The sequence below is a fragment of the Sceloporus occidentalis genome, unplaced genomic scaffold, assembly GCF_023333645.1.
Source record: "Sceloporus occidentalis isolate IW3139 unplaced genomic scaffold, rSceOcc1.0.p SCAF_4, whole genome shotgun sequence".
NCBI lineage: Eukaryota > Metazoa > Chordata > Lepidosauria > Squamata > Phrynosomatidae > Sceloporus > Sceloporus occidentalis.
In genome coordinates, this window is record NW_028316984.1 from 179,691,178 (window position 1) to 179,714,127 (window position 22,950).

General features: G+C 38.3%; 1 protein-coding gene across 1 annotated transcript in view; it reads left to right on the forward strand.

The window, feature by feature from the left end:
• Window positions 1–21,224, forward strand: part of LOC149315097 (poly(A) polymerase alpha) — a 53,067-nt gene extending 31,843 nt beyond the window's left edge. Inside the window, exons 13-22 of the mRNA XM_089522485.1 lie at window positions 1,368–1,421; window positions 5,966–6,085; window positions 7,058–7,167; window positions 7,845–7,966; window positions 9,486–9,628; window positions 11,521–11,621; window positions 12,725–12,945; window positions 14,098–14,160; window positions 16,098–16,175; window positions 18,939–21,224. Of these exons, the coding sequence (XP_089378611.1) occupies window positions 1,368–1,421; window positions 5,966–6,085; window positions 7,058–7,167; window positions 7,845–7,966; window positions 9,486–9,628; window positions 11,521–11,621; window positions 12,725–12,945; window positions 14,098–14,160; window positions 16,098–16,175; window positions 18,939–19,034 (1,108 nt within the window). The 3' untranslated portion in view covers window positions 19,035–21,224. The remainder of the gene's footprint in view (window positions 1–1,367; window positions 1,422–5,965; window positions 6,086–7,057; window positions 7,168–7,844; window positions 7,967–9,485; window positions 9,629–11,520; window positions 11,622–12,724; window positions 12,946–14,097; window positions 14,161–16,097; window positions 16,176–18,938) is intronic.
• Window positions 21,225–22,950: the final 1,726 nt, after the last annotated feature.

Sequence of the window (22,950 nt, forward strand, 5' to 3'; positions counted from 1 at the left end):
TATCTTTTATTATGATGCAAGTATCTTGTTTATGCTTGGTCAAAATTGGTCATTTGCCTGCTAAGTTAGAGATAATATTTTCCTCTTTGGGTGGCTATTTACGCTAATTATCTAAATAAAATGACATTACCGATTTTCCTCATTAAAAAATGATGACCATAGTAATTTGTCTGTGTTTTGTTTCTTCTTATATTCTTGCTTTACAAAGGTTCAAATAGTCTTTGGAAGGTTAATCCACTTGGTTTCAAATGGAAAATAATGCATTAGCATGCCTTTAATAATTTGAAGAATACTGAAGATGCTTCTCATGACTCATTTTGTCAATGTGCAATGAATGCTGAAACTGACTTATTCATGAAGTAATTCTTCTAGTATCACATCTCTACCAGTTACAAGCACCAGTACCTCATTGACATAATTTTTTATTGATGTACTTCACAGTCCTTCTAAAATGTTTAGTTGCAGGCTTTCTAGCCATTAAAAATATTAAATTGGTATGCATTACTTTTGCTCAGCCTTTGACATGAAGGTTTAGCTTACTAGGCCATAAATACCTTCTTTTTGGGGGGGAGTGGAGAAGGAATGTTCAGCTTGCTACCTTGAGATGATTAGAATATTCGGTTTGCTACCTTTGTATGACTCCTGTATTTCAGTGGTTCTCAGCCTTTGTTTTTCCAGATATTATGGATCTCAACTCACAGAATACCTTACTCACATTGGCTGGTGCTTAACTGCTACACAAATTTGGATAGGGGCATTAAATTGAAGAATAATACCATAAGCAAGCTGAAGGCTATATGAGCAGCAAGAGAACTGAATTAGGCCATTTAGATTGGAGATTGCTTGAATTTTGCAAGGGATTGGATCAATTGATGAATTTAGCTGTCTAGAATTATCCTGAATATGTGCTGTTCATGCTTACTTGTTGATATAAATGTTGTCTGTCATTTTTTAAAGTGAATTGTTAAGATACTAATCAGCAATAAAGATACATCTATGATCATCCTTCCCAATAAAGCATATTCAGATGTCAGACTTCCTCCCCTCACTTTACAGTTATAAGGCTGACAGATCTCTTTATCTGTGACTTCTAATATGTTGTTTAATACTGTTTGCCCTGACAAATGGAATTCATCAGGATAAGGATAGGACTGATAGGGATTGTGCTTTTTAAAGGTCATCTCAGTATCACTTTAATTTAGGAGAAATTAGTACTTATTTTAATTACACTTATTTCTCTGAAATAATAGATGCATTGGTAATCTAAAATTGATATCAACATTATATTCACTGAAATACTGGAAAACAGATAGTAATCTGAATTTTCAAAATCAAGATAGTATATCATCTTGTTTTTATCTTCAAAGGCATTATATTGTACTTCTCGCGAGTGCACCAACAGAAAAACAACGACTAGAATGGTGAGTACCTAATAGTTTTTTTATTTCCTTTTCACCTATTTTCTATCTTTTTATTTTTATTTTTCATAAACTGAGAGTACTCTAGATGTTTGTCTAAAGATGCCCTTGGCATAGATGCCATGACAACTGTACAGACCTGGTAAGCTCCTTAGATCCAATGGTAAAGGTGAGACTCAAGTAAGCGATGAAGTTTCCTTCTTTTAGTTTTTTAGCATGCATTTGAAAGGTGTGAGATGCAGGAATCTGGGCAGGTCCCTTGAAATGGTGATGGTACATTAGGACTTCCTTTCTTACCCTTTTCTAATCAGAATTACTAGGGGCTTGAAACAACACTCAGAAGGGTCACAGGATGGGGTTGTAGAGCATGACATGACACACATTTTTTCTCTCTCTCTGTGTGTACTATTACAGTCAAGGTTAGCAGTTGGATTTGTTTGCTCATTCTAAACTGTGACTGGACAAGGGGAGTATCATGTAGGAAAGACTTCCATGTTTATCTTTCTTAGACTGGGCTCCTAGCTCAGACTAGGATATTGAAGCTTGAAAAGTCTAGAGCAGATATTTAAAACAGTAAGTTGTTGAATTTTAATTTGTTAGAAATGCAAAGGTTATATTACAACTTTCATTAAGCAAAGGTTCTGTGTCTTTCACACTGATCCTGTGTAGAGTAACTTAAAACTAAATCACACTGTGTTCTATGGACACTGAATTATCTTTGGATAAATGAGCATAGGATTTGTAATCATGATCAATGAGAAATGTCATAACTGGATAGCAGATTTTTTTTTATTTACAGCTGCCTTTATTCATTTATATTAATATAATTTTTAGGACCATTATGAGGGCTTTAAATGAAGGATGTTGCTTTGCCAGAATGTGATTTTATCACACTTAATATTTTTAATTAAAAAAACAACAACCCATAGAATAGCTTTTTGTAAATGCTGTTATCTAGCCTGTAGAGCCTCACTGAAAAGTACTCAAACCTTGGGCCAAAAGTGCATTTAGTGTTCAGGGTGCTGAAAGTTTCTCTTTTCTTTTCTTTTTGTTTCTTTTCTTTTCTTTTAAAAAATCATGTTAGTCATCATTTTTCCCCAAGAGGGAATTACAATAGGCACCTGCTGTCAGAAATACACACTTTGCTTTCAATTGGAACTTCATTTTATGCCAGAAAATATAAATGTTTAAGATTTACTGTATATACTCAAATATAAGTCAATCTCATGTATAAATCTAGGGTAGGTTTGGGGGTCAAAATTATGGATTTTGATATGATCCATGGATAAGTTGAGGGTAAAACTTAGGGGCAGGTGACAAAGAATGTGAAGGATGAAGCAAGGAAAATAATGGCAAACAACTTAGAAAATTCCAGCAGGCACAACTGTTTGTGCTTATCCTAAAGGCTGGATGAATGAAGGGGGGAGGGGTCAATGCTTCCAGGACAGATTATGCTCTTGCTTTTCACCAGGGCATGGTTCCTTTTTAAATAAGAGTTAAAGTACAGTACTTACATTGACCTGTGGATAAGTCGACTCAGATTTTTGGGATCAATTTTTTGACTAAAATTTCTAGACGTATACATGAGTATATACAGTAAGTTTGGGATTTTTTGAAATATGTTTTGAGAGAGTGATTTGAAAAACTGGGGAGGCAAAACAATCAGAAATCATGAAAGTCATTGCAGGTTCTCTGTCCATCAATCAGTTGGTCTGTTTCTGTGTGTGTGTGTGTGTTTGTGTGTATGTATTGCAAGGGGATCCTGTAGCACCTTTGAGACTAACTATGTAGAGGAAGTTGTATCGTGAGCTTTGGTAGACTTAGTCTACTTCCTCAGATGCAAAGTGTGTAATGTTTGACTCTAATTTAGTGGAGGCTTCTGACAGAAGGGAAGGAGTCATACCCCACAACCATCCATACCTCATTCTATGCTATTTTTAATAAATAATAAATAATAAATAATTTATTTATATACCGCCCTTCTATAAAACCAGGGCGGTGTACAACATTCATAAAATACATAAAATTATCATATACATGAACAAAATACAATAAAAACATTCCAGCCAGCTTGCCACTGCTGATGTAGAGGGGAGGGAGAAGTTAGTCGGGGCTTGCATCTGGGAATGCTTGTTTAAATAAGAAGGTCTTCAGCCCCTTTTTGAACTAGGGAGGTGGCCGAGCGGAGCTCAATGGGCAGGGAATTCCAGAGGGTAGGGGCCGAGATGGAGAAAGTCCTCTTAGAGGTAGAGGCTAGTCTGGCCCCTGGAACCCTCAATAGCTGCTGCCCAGATGTTCTGAGAGTGCGGGGCGGATTGTATGGGGAGAGGCGGTCCTCGAGGTATCCAGGGCCCAAGCCATTTAGGGCTTTATAGGTAATAACCAACACCTTGTATTGCACCCGGAAGCGAATGGGCAGCCAGTGCAGATCTTTAAGTACTGGTGTTATATGACTGGCTCTGGATATGCCAGTAACCAGTCTGGCTGCCATATTCTGCACTAATTGTAGCTTCCGGGTATGGTACAAGGGTTGCCCCATGTAAAGCGCATTACAGAAATCTAATCGAGAGGTTACCGAGCATGTACAACGGTTTCAAGGTCCCCCCGGTCCAAGAAGGGTCGCAGTTGGCGTATCAGCCGAAGCTGATAGCAGGTGCTCCTGACCGTCGCATCCACCTGTGATGTAAGGTGGAGCGACAAATCAAGGAGCACCCCCAGACTGCGTACCGAGTCCTTCACGGGAAGCGTGATCCCGTTCAGGACAGGTGTAACCACCGCCATCCCCGGGCCAGGAGAACCTATCACGAGCACCTCCGTTTTCTCTGGATTCAGACTGAGTCGGTTTTCCCTCATCCAGCCCATTACCGACTCCAGACAGGCCACGAGAGGAGAGATGCCATCCCCGGTCACTGCATCAGTCGGAGACATAGAGAAGACTATTTGAGTGTGATCAGCGTACTGATAACCCCGCGCCCCATGTCTCCGGATGATCTCTCCCGGCGGTTTCATGTAAATGTTGAAAAGCATGGGAGACAGAATGGCTCCTTGAGGGACCCCAGATGTAAGGGCCCTCTTATCGGAGCACACGTCTCCCAGCTGCACCATCTGGAACCTCCCAGAGAGGTAGGAGCGGAACCACTGGAGCGCAGTGCCCCCGATTCCCACCTCTGCTAGGCGCTCCAGAAGGATATGGATTTCTATGGTATCGAAAGCCGCTGAGATGTCCAAGAGCACCAACAGGGACACGCTTCCCCTGTAAATGCCTAGATGGAGATCATCGACCAAGGCGACCATGGCAGTCTCAACCCCGTAGCCCGCCCGAAAGCCGGTTTGAAATGGGTCCAGATAATCCGTTTTATCCAAGATCGATTGAAGCTGGATTGCAACCGCCCTCTCGATCACCTTTCCCAAAAATGGCAGTAGCGAAACAGGCCGATAATTATTATGCATCAGGGGGTCGAGGGAGGGCTTTTTAAGCAACGGTTTTACTATGGCCAATTTTAAGCTTGATGGAAATTGCCCGTCCCTCAAGGATGTATTAATGATCCGGTGTAACAGTGAAGTTACCACCGGTCCCCCCTGAGCCGCTAGCCATGAGGGACAGGGATCGAGAGAGCAGGTTGTCTTCCGAACACTTCTAAGGATCTTGTCCACATCATCGGTACTAACAGACTCAAACTGATCCAGTTTAATAGAGTCCACGGAGGCTCTGGATACCTCTGCTCTAGGTTCTGCCCTAATGCCGGCGTTAAGATCTTCGCTTATCCGAGATGTTTTATCCGCGAAGAAGTTGTTAAATTGGTCACAGCAGGCCTTAGAAGGTTCAAGGATCTGGTTCGGGGCAGGAGGGAGCTGAGTTAGCTCCCTGACCACCCTGAACAACTCTGCTGGACGCGACTCCGCGGATGCAACACGAGCACCATAGAACGAGTTCTTAGCTGCTCGTATCGCCTCTCCGTAGTCCTCCAAAAGGCAGTCTAGGAGAGCCTTGTCGGCTAAGCGTACGTGTTTCCGCCAGCGATGCTCTAGCCGTCGCAGAACCCACTTCCTCGCTCGGAGATCTTCCGTGTACCAGGGCTTTCGTTTGGAAGTGGGCCTGAGAGGGCGCTTGGGAGCGATACTGTGTATAGCCCTGGAAAGACCGGGCTTTAGTAAATTTATAAGTGGATTCACAGGATTGTAGGAGTAAGAAGGAATCAACCCCTGAATCAGCATCAGCAAAAACATTTGACAATCTTCTTGCTGTAAACAAATTCTGTCAATGCCTGTATACATTCCTTTATTAAATGTGTGATGTCCAACACTCACAACACCATTCTTCTCTTCCCTTGCATCCTACCCCACTGTGAAATGACATAGAACAGATATGGGGGGTGGCAGATAGCACCCAGGGGGTACTGTCTGTTCTACCAGCGGGGTCCATTGACTGGTATTGGACACAGTTTGATATAACCTAGTGATTCCATGGTTCAAACTGGAATTTCCTCTCCTTAACTAAGATGTGTATCTTTAACTTGTACAATATTAACACGTTTGTTTTCATGCAGGGTTGGTTTGGTAGAATCAAAAATCCGTATTTTGGTTGGAAGTTTGGAAAAGAATGAATTCATTACACTGGCTCACGTAAACCCTCAGTCATTCCCAGCACCCAAAGAAAATCCTGACAAGTAAGACTTCTTATCTTAACGAATTTATTGGAAGAAACATCAGCTAGAGGAGAAAACACAGAGTTGTTTAATTTTTTAAAAATTATTGGAGTTGTCAGAAGGAATACATTTCTACCTTCTTCCACATGAAATGTGGAAAAATAGAAAGACTTCACTTTGCATTATTGAATACCTGGTTTAAACGACTCTTACTCTATTGCAAATAAATGTTGGAGTGGATCTGAAGGTGCATTAGCATAAATAATTCTCGCAGTTTTACTAATCCATGAACTCTTGCGTGAATGCCTTGTACAAATCCTTCAAAACTTGGTTTCTTATAGCTGGAATAGCATTGATGGAATCCCCTTCTCTGAGTAGAGTGACAAAAGTGAAAGCTTTGTCCTGGGAGAACCTAAAGGAAGCACCAACTCTCTCTACTCTCTGAGGGGAACAACCAAAAAACTGCTGCCACTGCCATTTTCCCATCCATGCATTCAAAAAAGCCAGAAGCACTGCCATAGTAGAGATTAGAGGAGGTTGGTGCAACCTCTTGCCTTTCACCACTCAGAGAAAAGGACATTTTATTTTTCAGTAAGAGTTAAGGTACAGTACTTTTGACCCATGGATAAGTTGACCCAGGCTTTTTGAGTTGATTTTTTTTTAAAACTAAAATTACTCAATACAGGGGCATATATGGTAGTTGCCCACTACACATTTAATGTAATGTGTAGTTTGACCCCTTTGAATGGGAAATGAACTAGGTTTAAACAATTTATCCTATTGAATATTTATCATTGTTTTAAGAGTATTTCAGTAAAAGATTTAAATGAGTACTAGGTTTGCTTCTTTAACTCCAAGTCATCTGTGTTATTTAGAGCGTTCCAGGTTTTCTGGCACTCTTATGGATTTTGTACCAGTCCTTAAAGATGCATTTCAGAAGTGCTCCTGTTGTTGTATGTGATGGCAGTTTTCATTTTATTTTTATTTTTCCAGGGAAGAATTTCGGACAATGTGGGTGATTGGGTTGGTGTTTAAGAAAACTGAGAACTCTGAAAATCTGAGTGTTGATCTTACATATGACATCCAGTCTTTTACTGATACTGGTAAGCTTGACTTGTAGAAATAGTTGTCTAGTTGAATTTTACTTTGGATCAGAGAACTCTTTAGAATTACTGACAACTGCTACCAAAATATTTATGCGACAGTTTCCAAATATTAACAAACTCATTTTGTTATTAGAATCAGCAGTAGCTGGGACAGCACAGTTGGTCTCCCAGTTGTCAGTAATTCTAAGGAGGTCTCTGGTCTCCAACTGTGCATGACAGTTATCATAACATGCCCATTGCTTTTGTACTATATAAATATAACACTGGTGCTTGGGGAAAGTATAAGGGGGTTGAGTATGAGTTTTAGCAGATTCCTTTATGTTCCACAGGAAGTTTCTTAAGAGGGTAAAGGCACTCCTTAACAGTGAAGGAGATGGCACTGGGGGTTTAGAGTTTGGAAGGAACTGGCAAAAATAAGAGTTTTCCCCTTTCCTCCATTGAACATCTTGGATTTCTTTGCAAATTGAAGGAACTCTTCTGTTGTTGAGGGGCAAGTCTCTGTAGAGGATATTATGGAGTGGCATTGTGTGAGTTTCTCTTTGTCATGATTGAAGGAAGGATTAAACAGGGCTAAAGATAATAAAGCCACAGAGCTCAGGTATGCACATTTCTTTCTAGGTCTGTAATAGCTTTTCTCAAAGTGGAAATGTCTTAATGTTCTTCACATTCTGTAGTTTATAGGCAAGCAATAAACAGCAAGATGTTTGAGATGGATATGAAAATTGCTGCAATGCATGTTAAAAGAAAGCAACTTCATCAACTGCTACCTAGTCACGTGCTTCAGAAGAAGAAAAAGGTAATGCTTCTAGTTAACTGATAAGCATATCATGTTTATACTGTAGCAGAAGTGGGTTCTAAGTTAATATTCAGATTGTATTAATGCATATCATCAAACCATTACTAACAATGATATCAAGAATAGATTTTTAGAAGTAATTCACTTCCCCCTTTGATATGATTTGTAACTTGGGTGGTAATTGCCCCAAATTCTTGAAGTTTTCATAACTTGAAACCTGAGATTTTAAGAAAAAAGCAGTGTTTAAAGAACTTTTCTTTATTTAGAGTAGTGTAGTTAGAGATAGCTTGGTTAAACAAAGACAAAGATTTCTTGAACGTATTTTAAAACCCCTTTCCGATAGATCTTGCCTTCAGCAGATTTGTGTCCTTTTGACGGGCAACAATGTATTTGTTACTTCTATGGTAGCAAAATTTGGTTTAGCTGCTAGCAAGATTAGAATCGGTTTCTTGATCAGAATGATGGCTAGAACCATTCTAGTTTTATGTTTTTATTATTTTATCATTTACTGTATGATGTATTATTGTTTTTTGTTGATGGGTCTCTTTTACTAATTTTACCATTTTTTTTATTTGTGGTTTTTGTGCCTTGGGTTTTTTTTATACTGTTTTTGTATTTACTGTTTGGATCTATTTTATATTGTGATGGCTTTTAGCTTTTAACAATAAACTTCTGTATATACATTGGTTAAAGATAGTTCAGTCTTTCACAGCAGTTCTCTGGGATGCTGTAGCAAGTTTTCAAAATCACAAGAAACTGAATTTGGTGTACATGCATACAGCCCACATACATAGAATCAGTTTGCATACCATTTCTCACTAAGTCTGAAGACAGGCACTGGAAGAAGAAAGATTATGAGACACAGGGATGTATTGCTGACATTGAAATTTTACTTTTAAAAAAATCAGTATTTATTTATTGAATATCCTGCTTTTCTCCCAAATTGGATTCCAAGCGGCATTAAGTGTCTTGAGCTTTTCCAGCTGATAGCAGTGATGTGAAAGCAGCACCCGATCCAAGTTGTATCATTTTTGCTTATTATAGCATGCTTCTGAAGCAGGGCCTAAATAGATTGTCTGGTCTTTGAAGCTAAGCAGGGCCAGCCCTGGTTAGTACTTGGATGGAAGACTGCCAGTGAATACCAGGTACTGTAGGTTACCTTTCAGAGGAAGGAATTGACCAAGCCATCTCTGAGTAGACATTGCCTAAAACAATCCTGTGAAATTATAGGGTCGACAAAAGTTGACAGATGATATTTCTGAAACATGCACACAAAAGAATGAGGTTTTGTTTTTATGTTGATTTATCAGGGAGATGCTTCACAATATATACAACCCACATTAGTCTCACACTACTGTGAAGGAGGGAGTGTACCTTGTTAAGGAGCCACCTGAGAGCATTGTGTGTATATAGATTTTCACATTATCATGTAGAACATATAATTGCATTATATTCCAGTCTGCCTAAATTTTGCCTCTTTTTGCAAAGTTTTTGTGATTTATTGTCTTATTGGTTTCAGCATTCAACAGAAGGGGTCAGGTTGACAGCACTGAACGACAGCAGCCTAGACTTATCTATGGATAGTGATAACAGCACATCTGTGCCTTCCCCTACCAGTGCTATGAAGACAAGCCCATCGAACAGTTCTGGAAGCTCTCAGGGGTATGCATCTCCAGTGTTAACTCTAACATTGAAAGTACCACAAGATCCCAGAATTCACATTGCATACACTTTTTAAAAAACCTTTGTAAAATCTGTTCTAAATCACATTGTCTGGTGATACACTATTCACATGCCAAGGCTTATTTAATGCCATGCAATTTTGTGATGAACTCATTGTTGAATTTGCTGAGTTGCCTCATGGTTTTCTTCAGATTTAAGCCCTTTATGAACAGATTGTCAAAGTAAATTGAGGTTAACCTAACTAGATAGGTAGAACTGTCTTAAATATATCTGTGTAGAAAATGTAAAAGAAATCCCACTTTGAATAAAAGCAAAACTATTAACTGCACTGTGGTTCTAAACCTGTCATCTAAAAGGGCCTGCTTGCTGGGGCTGTTCTCTGTTGCTTGTCAGAAATGGGACTCCTGTCTTTTTTTGATTCCTGTTCCATGGTGTTAAAGTTTGCAACCTTCCACAAACTATAGGAAAAATCTAATACATGAGCCATTTGATAGTAATATTTCTGACTTAATCTACCATGTCTGTTCATCAACCTTCTTGAACTGATGTAAGTAATTTTAAAGACATAGGCTTCCAAAAAGGGCGTAAGGAGGTTAATTTGCCTGCAGTTTCAGATAAAAATGAGTTTAGGAAGTTCTTGCTTTTGTTGATGATAATCTAGCTCAGGGTTTCTCAACCAGTGTTCCCTAGAACCCTAGAGTTCTTAGAGATATCACTAGGGGATCTGCTATAAGTCATGATTGGAGAAAAAAAATTTTTTTTTGAACAGTGTGGTTTACTGGTTTGAGTGGTGGACTAGGAGACCAAGGTTCAAATACCCTCTTGGCCTTGGAAATTCACTTGGTGGGTTTGGGCAAGTCATACTCTCAACCTCAAAGGAAGGCAAAGGCAAACTCCTTCTGAACAAATTCTGCCAAGTAAACCCTATGATAGGTATGGCTTAGTGTCAATATGAGTTAGAAATGACTTGAAGGCACACAACAACAAACTTTGTATGTAATCTTGAGAAGTCAAAATGGTATGGTGGTTTGAGCATTGGACCAGGACTCTGGAGACCAGGGCTCAAATCCCCACTCAGCCTTGAAAACCCCTTGAGTGACCTGGGCAAGTGACATGGTATCAGCTTCAGAGAAAGGCAAGGTCCCTCTGAAAAAAAATTTCCCAAGAAACCCCCATGTTAAGTTCACCTTAGGGTCACCATAAGTCGAAAATGACTTAAGGCACACAGTAACAACAAAAAGAAACAATAACCTTTATGCAGAGGTTCTCTGAAAACCTGAAAATTATTTCAAGGACTCCTTCATGGTGAAACGTTTTAAGAAAGACTGGTCTAGCTCTTGTATAAGAGTAGGATGGAACAAGTAAAATATAGTGCGACTTGACAGAAATCCTCCTTCATTTCTTTTTCCTTCTCTGAATTATGGTTGTAAGATTATTTGAAACAAAAGAGATGGGTTGCTGGAGACTGCAGAACCTAGACATTTTCACTCCCATTTCTAACTGTTCGGAGGATTCTCCAAAACGTCTTCTGTGGAGACTCCTGTCAGTAGTATAAAATTGTGACTGCAACCTGCAGAATGCTTTCCTTCTAGAATTCTGAACAAGTTCGGTTGCCTTGTATAATGAGCTGAAATTATTGTAGGCTTGTAATTGAAGCATGTACAATTCATGACCCACTAAATTGGATGCAGCCTGTCAGCTGCGTATTGTGGCCTAGTAGCTTCAACTAGATTATTTTTACAATAGCAGGGAAGTATTTGAAGGCTTAGCAAGTGTTATATTGGATTGCTGATCAACTGTTTGTTTTTATGGGTGTTTTGCAGGTTTGCTGTAGTTCATAGCAATGTTCTGTTTTGTTTTTAATATTTTAGCCGAACCAGTCCTGCTCCAGCTGTAACAGCAGCTTCTGTGACCAACATACAGGCTTCTGAAGTCACTGTGCCACCAATAAATTCCAGTGAAAGCTCAGGGGGTAGGAAATGAATATAATTCTACAAATAACTACCTTTCTAAATTTCTTATCCATTAAACCTGTCCCCCACCTCCCCTGCACACACATACACATTAGTGTGGATGTGCCATTTGACAGCAATGTTTCATCTTTCTGTTTGGCATGCTGAAAAAGTGCATAAAATAAAAACAGCAGAATTGCTCTCTAGCAATTAAAAATCTTTTTTTAACTGGTCTATTAGCTTTCAAAAGGTGATGCAGACATTTGTCCTGTGTGGGTCAGAAGTGAAACTGGTAGAGATGGGAAGTTGGTGCTTTAGCATGTGCCCTCCCTATATTAAGTGTACACATGGTAGCTCAAACACGTACATAGAACTACTGATGATGGTAGTTTATTCAGAAGGCACCAAGGGCATTCTATCCCTGAGATAATCAGGACAATAATTTTTGGGGGGGAAAAACAGTCATTGTCAGATGATAGTAGTCAGATAAAACTACATGAGATTGTGGAAAAATCACTCTGTGGCTGTGCTGACTGGGAGATTCTGGTAGCAGTAGTCCAAAAAATATTTTTTCCAGGCTCTGATTCACAATATATGCTTAATTATATTTACCTGCCTTTGTGTGATTCTGGTATAGAATCAGTAGTCAGGTGTTCAGGAACAGCCAGCATTTTAGTGCTTGAAGATGTGATACATGCTTTTTTGACACAAAATACCAAAGATTGTTTTTGTGTGGTTTTATGTGGCATCTGATTCTTTCCTAAAGAGTCTTGGTTTTGAAGCCAAGCTGAAATGTTGCAAATAATGTAAATAGTCATTTACATTTTATGTTCAGCCTTGAAACTCAGGTGTCTTTGGCCAAGGGATGTATGTCTATGTCTTTTGATCCTCCATGGGTGGCAAAAATACATAAAATCTTGTATAAATAAAATAAATGCTTATATAAATCCAGTAGCTAGCTTTAAGATTGTGGTTAAAGCTATGTGAGGTGTATCTGTTGAAATCTTACTTTTGCTCATGCACATACAGTAATTCAGAATGTGTTTTTAGTGCCAAATTTAATTTTTGTATGGGATTGTAGACTGTTTGGTCAGTTTATAATTATTAAAATCTGTTTCCATAGGGACTTCAAGTGAAAGCATTCCTCAAACTGCCACACAGCCAGCCATCTCTCCACCACCAAAGCCTAGCATCTCTAGAGTAGTTTCTTCAACCCGTCTTGTCAACCAACCACAGAGACCTTCAGGAAACACTGCAGCTAAAGTAACTAGTCCTGTAGTAGGTGTGAAGCGGACATCATCCCCTCATAAAGAAGAGTCACCCAAAAAAATAAAAACCGAAGAGGTACTTTTATTTACTAATTAGGACTTCTAGTGGATGTCACTAGGTATGACAAGCAAAGTAGTGATTCCTTAGTAGTGATAGTAGTAAAGGGTTTTTAATAGACTTCCACTCGGTTAGTTGGTGTTATATTGTGAAAAAGAGTTAGAAGTCTCAGGATGTTGAAAGAAAGAAGAGATGATTTTATTCTTGAAAATAGGCCATTACATTTTAACTTGGAAATATTTTTACAGCATTCTTCAGTTCATCAGTTGCCAGGCGTAAGCTTTGGAAACACTCCTTTTAGAATCCCTGCAGGTTTACTGTAAAGTTGTGACCCCCTGAAGAAGGCTATAAAAATATTTCTAGGCTGAAACACAATGGGCTATTTTCAAGAATAAAATCATCTCTTTTTTCAACATCCTGAGACAATCTCTTTTCCACAGGTCATCATATGCGTGTTACCAGTAGTCTTTATTTTGTTTTTCTTTTCAGTTAATAAGTTATCCATAATAGCTGATGATCTGTGTGAGCAGTCAATTAAATCTAACATTTCAGCAGGTTAGAATAATATATGAATTGTAAGGGTGCAGTGCAGGGAGAAAGTGCCATTGTTTTGTTTCAGTTCAATCGAAAAAGCATGTTATAACCAGCACTTGTTTGGCAGATGTTTTATTGGAAGAGGTATTCAGTGAGAACTTAATGAAAAAAAGTGGGGGCATGTAGGTCTGTTGTGTATAGGCCTTCAGAATCAGTTAAAGTATGTTATACTTGGCACCGAATGTGAGCTGTTGAGATCCAGGTCGTATTTCATTTTAATACAGAGTGTGAGAATTATGTTAGGGAGTGCGTTGAATACCAGAAGGTTAATAATAGCTTCTTTTGCAAACTAGTAGGTGGAAGCATGAGCAGTCTTGTACAACTGACCATTTATACCTCTCCATAAACTCTTACTATAGCTATTACATAGGCATTTGTGAAGCATTACTAGCAAATATATTCCTTCTACTCATATTTCTTTGAATCCAGCTGAATATCTGCATCAAATGCCCAGTTCAATCTCTTGAAATGACAGTACAGATCTATAGGATTTTTTGATTAAATTCCAGTGAGCAGGATTATTCTTCTATCTTGGCCTGTTATGCTCAGAAGTGTTTTTGTTGTATTTTGTGACAGGATGAAGTGAACGAAGATGCTAGCTGTCTTGACATAAGTGATCATGAGAAAATGGAAACTAAGGTAAATTAGGATGAAAACTAAGGTAGTGCTCTCTTTTCCAATAGCTCACAAAACACAAGGTGTCTTTGTACATCCATTTATTCAGACACTTTGCTGGTGGAGTGTCCTGTGGAGGCACTTGCCATCTTGTAGAGTGTCATATGTGAACGATATCTATGGGGCAAAATAAAATAAAATAAAAACAACATAAAACCTAAAATTACATGATGAAGATCCCTCCTCCTTCCTCTGGTCAGTGCATCATGACCAGAAATTTATTCAGAGCATTCTGCTGGTGCAGAAACTAATCGAAAAGGTTCTGTGTTAGGCTCATAGTGATACAAGTTCTCCTATAGGACAATTGGTTGGTGGGACCTTATAAGCAAGTGGGAGACACTACAATTGGTCGCAAAGATATTGAGAAACACTGATGTTTTAATAGTTGGTTTACTTGGGGTATTTGCATATATACATGATAGTTTTTAGATCATTGCTTCCAGATTTGATTGCTGCAGAGTGTTAAACATGGAACTTCTCTTGAAGACTTCTCAGTTCAGAGCAGAACTGCTGCTAGGGCTGGTCCTAAGGAACACCATGGCTGGCATCCTATTAGTTAGTGTCCACTAGAGTAGGCCCATCCAATCAGTTATGGAATCATTATTCAATCTTCATGTAAAGCCAGTTGATTCAGTGGGTCTACTTTGGGCAGGAGTAACAGCAGAATTTAGGCCATTATCCCTTCAAAAACAGCTTCATTGACTTCTAGTTTAGTTCCAAGCACAGTTCAAAGTACTAGTGTTTAATCTTTAAAGCCACAACTTTTAAAGATCTGTAGGACCCAAGTGCTTGGAGAACTATCTTTTCCCATGTATTCCTGTTTTAGTTGCTCCTGCCTTCTAATCTTCATTTGGTGGCAGCTGCTTGGAGGACTCTCTCCACTGAGATGTTTGTTGAATACTCTCATTAAGAGATTTTGTCTGCCATCTACTGTTATGTTAGTTCAGCACCAGATCTCCCCGTGTCATCCAAATTGTTTGCTATTTGTTTACTGTAATGCTGTACTGAGAATACTTTTACTGAAGGGTGTGGTATAAATTTAGAATGAATTATAGTCAAAACATGGAAATTAAAGCTATGTTTTTCTACACAGAAATTATAATAGGGTGGAGAAACTGATGTGTGAACTACTTTTACATTTAAATTACATACTAGAAATAATTGCATTATATGCAGAGGTGATGCAGAGCATTGATGTGAGGGTGCAAGCATATTCAAATTTCACTGCTCACTATGTACTTACTGCTGGACATTTTTCATGTGATCAGCAGCAGTTTTTAGTTTTTTTTAAAGAAGATTCAGCTGGAATTTACTGCACTTATTTTTGAATGCTTGAAATACATGATGTGAATATTTTCTGACAGGTGCAGAGGAGCAGTCCCTAACCATGTGGATTTAACATCATGTGTCCACAACCATGAACAGGAAGGAGAGGTTTAGAGATAGAGGGAAAAATTAGAGGCAGGAGTGAGGTCCTTTTTTTTTTTTTTTTTTGAAGAAAAGAGAAAAGGAAGTAAATTAGGAAGTGTAAGTCAAGTTGTGGTGGTGGGGAAGAAGGGGTCCAGTTGAAGAGAACAGTGGAAGAAATGTCTGGTGAAGGGAAAACAGGATAAGAAATTGAAGTGGGAGAGAACAGGACTCAGCAGAAGTTAATGAAGGGGAACTCATGTCTCCTCCCTTTTAAACTGTTAAATCCTCATAGTTGAGGGATGTTTCTCTGCACCTTTTCGGACTATCTCTTCATAGTGAGTACAGTACTACAATCTGAAAATGCTAATTTCTATCTGAGAGGATCCCTTTCAGAGGTTCCATCCTTCCCACAGTGGAATATGAGCCAGTACTGTTTTGCAGGGATCTAGTTGAGGTATACTGGCACAGTGTTCTTGTTTCCACCCCTTCAGGAACTACTTGATACAGAATCCGATATGGCTTCTCAGCCAGAAACGCTTCCAACAACAGTATCTCTGCAAGCTCCTCAGGTGATGCCTCTTTTTCATTTCATAGTCCTAAATTATCAAAGACGTTAATAACTGAAGAGCTAATTTTTACTTTGAAATACTCAAGGGATGCTTGTCCTACAAAACCATGATGCAAATAGGCATTTTGTTGAGATTTTACATGTTTTATGCTTTGTTGTATAGACCCGATCATCCACACACCTTTCATGCCATCAGTAAAAATCTCCAGTTTTTCTAGAGTTCCTGGCATAATGGCAGATAAATTTCTTATTGGTGACTCACTGCCCCAGAATTCCCTGAATATGAAAAACACATTGAGCTATGTAAATGTTATATAGTATTTGTTGCCTTTATTTCATATTACATTATATTACATTACATTTTTGCACCACTTCTTTTAAAAATAAGAAATAGAATCATAGAGTTGGAAGAGACCGCAGGGATGATCCAGTCCAACCCCCTGCCATGCAGGAAATCCAAATCAAAGCATCCCCGACAGATGGCCATCCAGCCTCTGTTTAAAGACCTCTAAGGAAGGAGACTCCACTACATTCTGAGGGAGTTTGTTCCACTGTCGAACAGCCCTTACTGTCAGGAAGTTCCTCCTAATGTTGAGGTGGAATCTCTTTTCCTGTAGCTTGCATCCATTGCTCCAGGTCCTAGTCTCTGGAGCAGCAAAAAACAAGCTAGCTCCCTCCTCAATATGACATCTCTTCAAGTATTTAAACAGGGCTATCATATCACGTCTTAACCTTCTCTTCTCCAGGCTAGACATCCCCAGCTCCCTAAGTCATTCCTCATAGGACATGGTTTCCAGACCCTTCACCATTTTAGTCACCCTCCTTTGGACACGCTCCAGTTTCTCAACATCCTTTTTAAATTGTGGTGACCAGAACTGGACACAATATTCCAGGTGGGGCCTGACCAGAGCAGAATAGAGTGGAACTATTACTTCCCTTGATCTAGACACTATACTTTATTGATGCAGCCTAAAATCTCATTGGCCTTGTTTGCTGCCGCATCGCATTGTTGACTCATGTTCAATTTGTGGTCTACTTGGACTCCTGGATCCCTTTCACACTTAGTCTCGTTCAGCCAGGTGTCACCCATCCAATATCTGTTCATTAGATTTTTCCGCCCTAAGTGCAGTACCTTACATTTCTCTGTGTTGAAATTAATTTTGTTAGCTTTGGCCCAGCTTTCTAATCTATTCAGGTCATTCTGAAGTTTGATCCTGTCCTCAGGGGTATTAGCTACTCCTCCTAATTTGGTGTCATCTACAAATTTGATAAGTATACCCCCAGTTCTGTCATCCAAGTCATTGATAAAGATGTTGAACAGCACTGGACCCAGGATAGAACCCCGTGGGACCCCACTGGTCATTTCTCTCCAGGATGAAAAAGAGCCATTGTTGAGCACCCTTTGGGTTCGACTGGTCAACCAATTACAATCCATGTAACAGTTGCCTTGTCTAGCTCACATTTCACGAGTTTGTTTGCAAGAATGTCATGGGAAACCTTTTCAAAGGCCTTACTGAAATCAAGATATACTATATCCACAGCATTCCCTTCATCTAACAAGCTGGTAATTTTATATAAAAAAAAGAGATTAGATTTGTCTGGCATGACTTCTTTCTCTGAAACCTGTGTTGACTTTTTGTGATTATGACATTGCTTTTTAGATGTTTACAGACTATCTTTTTAATGATCTGTTCTAGAATCTTTCCTGGTATTGATGTCAGACTAACTGGACGATAATTGTTAGGATCCCCTTTTTCCCCCTTTTTGTAGATGGGTACAATGTTTGGCCTCCTCCAATCTTCTGGGACTTCTCCTGTTCTCCAGGAGTTCTCAGAGATTATTGCCAGTGGCTCCAATATTACATTTGTCAGTTCTTTTAATACCCTTGGATGTAGTTCGTCTGGTCCTGGAGATTTATATTCGTCTAGATTAACCTGATATTCCTGTACTATCTCTTTACTTATTCTGTGCTGAAATTCCCCTCCTCTGCTCCTTTATCCTCACATTGAGCACGCTTTGCCTTTTCTGAGAAGACTGAGGCAAAGAAGGTGTTGAGCAAGTCTGCCTTTTCTCAGTCTTCTGTTAGCATTTTGCCATCTTCTCCACAGAGTGGCCCTACCATTTCCTTCTTCTTCCTTTTGCTGCGGACATATCCCAAAAAAGCCCTTTTTGTTCTTCTTAACCTCTCTAGCAAGCTTGAGTTCATTCTGTGCATTAACTTTTCTGACTTTACCCCTAAACATGCTCTCTATTTGTTTGAATTCCTCTTTGGTGATTTCCCCATTTTTCCATTTCTTCCATTTAAAACTTAGCTCAGTTAAAAGTTCCTTAGTCATCCATCCTGGTTTCTTGAGACACCTCCCATTTTTCTTCCTCACTGGAACAGTTTGAAATTGTGCCTTCGGTATCACCCCCTTGAGAAGCTCCCATCCATCTTGAACTCCCTTCTTTTTTTGTATTTCTGACCATGGGATCACCCTCAGTATTTCTCTAAGTTTACTAAAATCAGCTTTCCTAAAGTCTGGAATGTATGTCTGACTTTGCCTGGCTTCTCCTTTCCAATGTATAACAAACTCCAGGAGTTCACTCCTACCTAAGAATCCCACCACTTGCACTCCATTAACTATTGCAAGACTGAAATAATTATAATTATGTGAATTTTAATCTGATAAGTTTTGGCATATTTTTTATCATGTCCCTAATTTGATTTTGCTTGGAATTGTTATATGTGTAACAATGTTTTTCTCTTTTTTTCCTTATTCAGAAAATACCCAGTACAGACCTTTCAGATATCCCTGCTCTCCCTGCAAATCCTATTCCAGTTATCAAAAATTCAATAAAACTAAGATTGAATCGGTAAAACCAACCTCAGGGGTCCATAAACAGTATCTGCCAATTCAACCTGTTGTCTTCTAATACTGAAACCGAGGACAGAGGGTGCAAGGCAAGAATGTGAACACAGATGGATTTAGGTATATTTTGTGCACTTCCCTTGCTGGGCTGTAATCACTTGATCTGGAAGTCCAGGTTAATATGTGAAGCCAGGTGTACTATTAATGTGTTAGCAACAGTTACATTTAATACTTCAAAGGATTACTGCCTTTAAAAGGAATGGGAATACTTTTTCTAGCCATATTTGACTTACTGATTGGATTTATGTTGATGCATTGTTTGGAAGAGAAAAACTAGAACTAAAACTGGCAAAAGAATCCCTCAAATGCACTTTTATGTACTTTTTTTATTGGACTATGACTAATTTTAGAGCTTCAGCTTGAAAGATTTTATTTTTATTGAAGAGATTCTTCAATATCGATGACCTTCAAATTAGAGAATAGCCTGATATACTGTGTACTGAAAGTAAAAGTATGCACTATATCTAGCTCAGTTACCATTAAGCTGCAGTAAACCCTTAAAAGAAAATGTCAAAAGCTTGAGGTTGGAAGTTCGAAAAAAGATGTATTGGATATTTGATGGGGCATGATTAAGAAGTGGTCTATTTTTTATTTATGGGATTATTTTACAGTGCATACAAATTAGTTATCAAAAAGCAAATAATTGTCCCTTGAGCTAATCAAGCCTTCTTCTTATTCCTTTCCTATTCCTGTCAGCATATTTCTCGGAGGGAAAAAAAGAAGCTTTTACATTTAATGTGTTTCAGTTTGTATGCACGAAATAGGACTAATGCCAGGTAAATGCTGGTGTTTTTTCTTTTAATGGGTCATGACAGTTAACATAAGATCTACAACTCTGTGGCCCTTAGGCACAAATGACATGTTTCCCCCCATGAATGAAACAATAAATAAATTGTGCCTGTGAACCATAACCCTGTCTCATGGCCTTTTCATCACTAAAATGAGAGTTTTGTATACTCTGAGTGTCCTGTTTCCATTACAAACATCTCAGATTTTAAATATAAAAGAGATCTTGCTACCCTAGGATTTTTAACAATTTTATTTTTAGATAGCTCACCTGCTTATTTTTTTTAAATCACATTTCTAGCAGGCACTTAAAAGATCTGATAAACTTTCCTTATACAGTTGTCTTTGTTTTGTTCTGTAGAGCTATAAAATTGATTAGCAGCAACTTTGTTTAAAAGAGATGAAAATCTCTTATGACTAAGTAGCAGAAAGTGAGGAATGCCAGTGATTATCAGATGGAGATAAACTATATGTAACTTTGATTCAGTCAAAATTAAGTGGGATGGTTAAGTTGCCCTTCCCATATTTTCTGATCAGCATGTTTAATGACTTCTTTCCCTGCATTGTGCTCAATTCTCCTACATGTGCATTTCCATGTTGAAGTAAAAATACTCACTCTTCCCCGTTCCCTATAAGTTAATTTTCCAAAGTCAAGAGATTGTACTTTATTCCCTAACTCCCCAGCTGTGCAGTAACCAAGATCTTGTTTTCTGCCATGTTGTCTACAATGTCAAGTATACAGAAGTCTAGCCCTTGCCCAGTACTGCCTGCTGTAACCCAGCTTCCACCCACCCCCCTTACGATGCTCCCACACGTTCCTCTCTCCCCCTGCCCCACCACACAATCCAAAAGGTTTAACTAACAGTTGAAGTGTACAAGCTGTCTGTGTATTTTGTGTAGCTATGGAGTTTAGATCGAACTTGCCAGGCACAAATTTAGTCTCGTTTTGTTTACACATCAGGATTTCCCCCCCATTTTATTAAACGTTTCATGTACCTGCACCCAAGTTTTGCCAAGCTGGGAACTTGGAATCTTTTCTGTATAGTGACTTTTTAATTCTAGTTTTCATAACCTGGAGATCAGACTGTTGCTTTCGCATGATGTACGTAGGTGTCTCATGACTGGAGTTGCTTTGTTTTATAGTATCTGTACTCCTTGTATTTTTCAAGAGCTATTTTGTAAACAGATGATGTATTTCTCCATGGAAAACAATAAAAAAACAGCACAATCCCACAGTTGCTTGGCTTCTTTTGAATGTCTAAAATGCTCACACTAACTTAAAACTGTCTGGAAAAACTGTGTACAAAAATGATGCCAAGAAAACATTTAATAAAACTTGTAAATGGAAACTAGTTTTGAAACGATCAGTTAATGTTATTCAAAGGAAAGCAAAGGAAAACTGTTTTCTATACTAATTTATTTTTAAAAGAACAATTAAGTAGCCTTTAATTATTTCTGCAGAGCATGTGTTTTAATATATAATAATGAGCTAAGGGGGGGGAACATTTCTGCCAACATTTGGGGTGAAGTGAAAGGATTTATGCTTGTGCTTTTAAAATTCAACTTTTTAAACAATCGGTATTGTCACTTTATATAGGTGTAAACATATTCTGTTAATTGTATGATTACCAGCAGATGGCACTATTTCTTTCATTTCAGTAGTTAAGAGCTCCACACAATGATAACAAAGAACTAGAAGAAGCCATACAAGGAGATATAGGCCACAGTAAAATGTGTGAAAGTGTTGTGTGGTTGCTTTTTTCTTAATGCACAAAAGTTTCAATTTGGTATTGAGCATTCTTAAACTGTATTTTATTGATTTATCCTTTATTTAAGAGTTTAGTTGTATCTTACAATTAACCTTCCAGGTTATGGACAGTTTAGTAACAGTTGTCCTAAATTAGTCATTTCTTTACAGTCGGAAAGTGGTGAGATTCTCAAAAACCTACTTTGCATGTTCCCGAACTTTTAGCATTTTCACTGATCCAGCTGTTTATTTTGTATCAGGAGCTACTTTTCTAAGGAAACTTTGGGAGAAGTGGAAGAGAAGTCAGAAAAGAGCATATAAGTGGGAGTCATCAGATGCACAGGAAATCCTCTAGCTGCAATTTTTTAAGCCTTTTTTATCTTGTTCAATTTCTGACTGTTAATAATAATTGAAATATAGCATTTTGCATACTATTCACTTGTTACTGCCATACATGTGATACATATTTTAATTTGTGTATTTTATTTACACACCACACACATTATTGTATGTATATTTGGCAACATGGGATGTGTACAAATCCCATATACAAAAACTGAATCAACTTGAACTCCTTTATCTTTTGTCCCTCACAAATTGGGTACATTTTTGAAGGCTTGTCTTTTTAAAAAAAAAACAAATTGTCATTCCTATTCCCTAACACAACAATATTAGCAAGTATTTTAGTTTTCTTTAATCATCTTTAAAGCACCAGTTTGGTGTTCTGCAGAAACAACATATCACAAGTTTGTTGATGGAAGCAGATGCAATTTGAGAAAGTTCAAACTAGTATTTGAAATCTATAGGCATCAAACATCTGCCATTATTATCACCAAAAGAATAGTGCTAACTTTGATATCAAACTTCAGAGTCAGTGCCTTGTTATAAAAAGATAACACAGTGAACCACTGCTGGATGTCCCATCTGCTTTGGTTGATAGTTAAACCCTTAATGGCTTTTAAATGAAATTTAGAATGTAAGATTGTTCCTACTAAATTCCACAATGTTTGGTCATCACATCTAGATCAGGTCATGGTATGGTCATCTGTATTTCTTTTTCTGTCCATGGTCTATACTATCTAGTTTTCATTTCTACTGGGAAATGATTTTAATTTGCTTTAAGTACATCTAGAATTCCCCGCATGTTTCAGTAAATATATAACAAGAATTCCCTGCGTGTTTCAATAAATATATAACAAAATGAACATTAAAGGCAAAGAGAAAAGAAACTGAATTCAAATAAAATTGTTTTGTGATCAGTGCAATAGCTGTGCAATAATTAGTCTGTTGAGACATAATATTTATTAAATTGCTCGTTTTAAATAAGAATT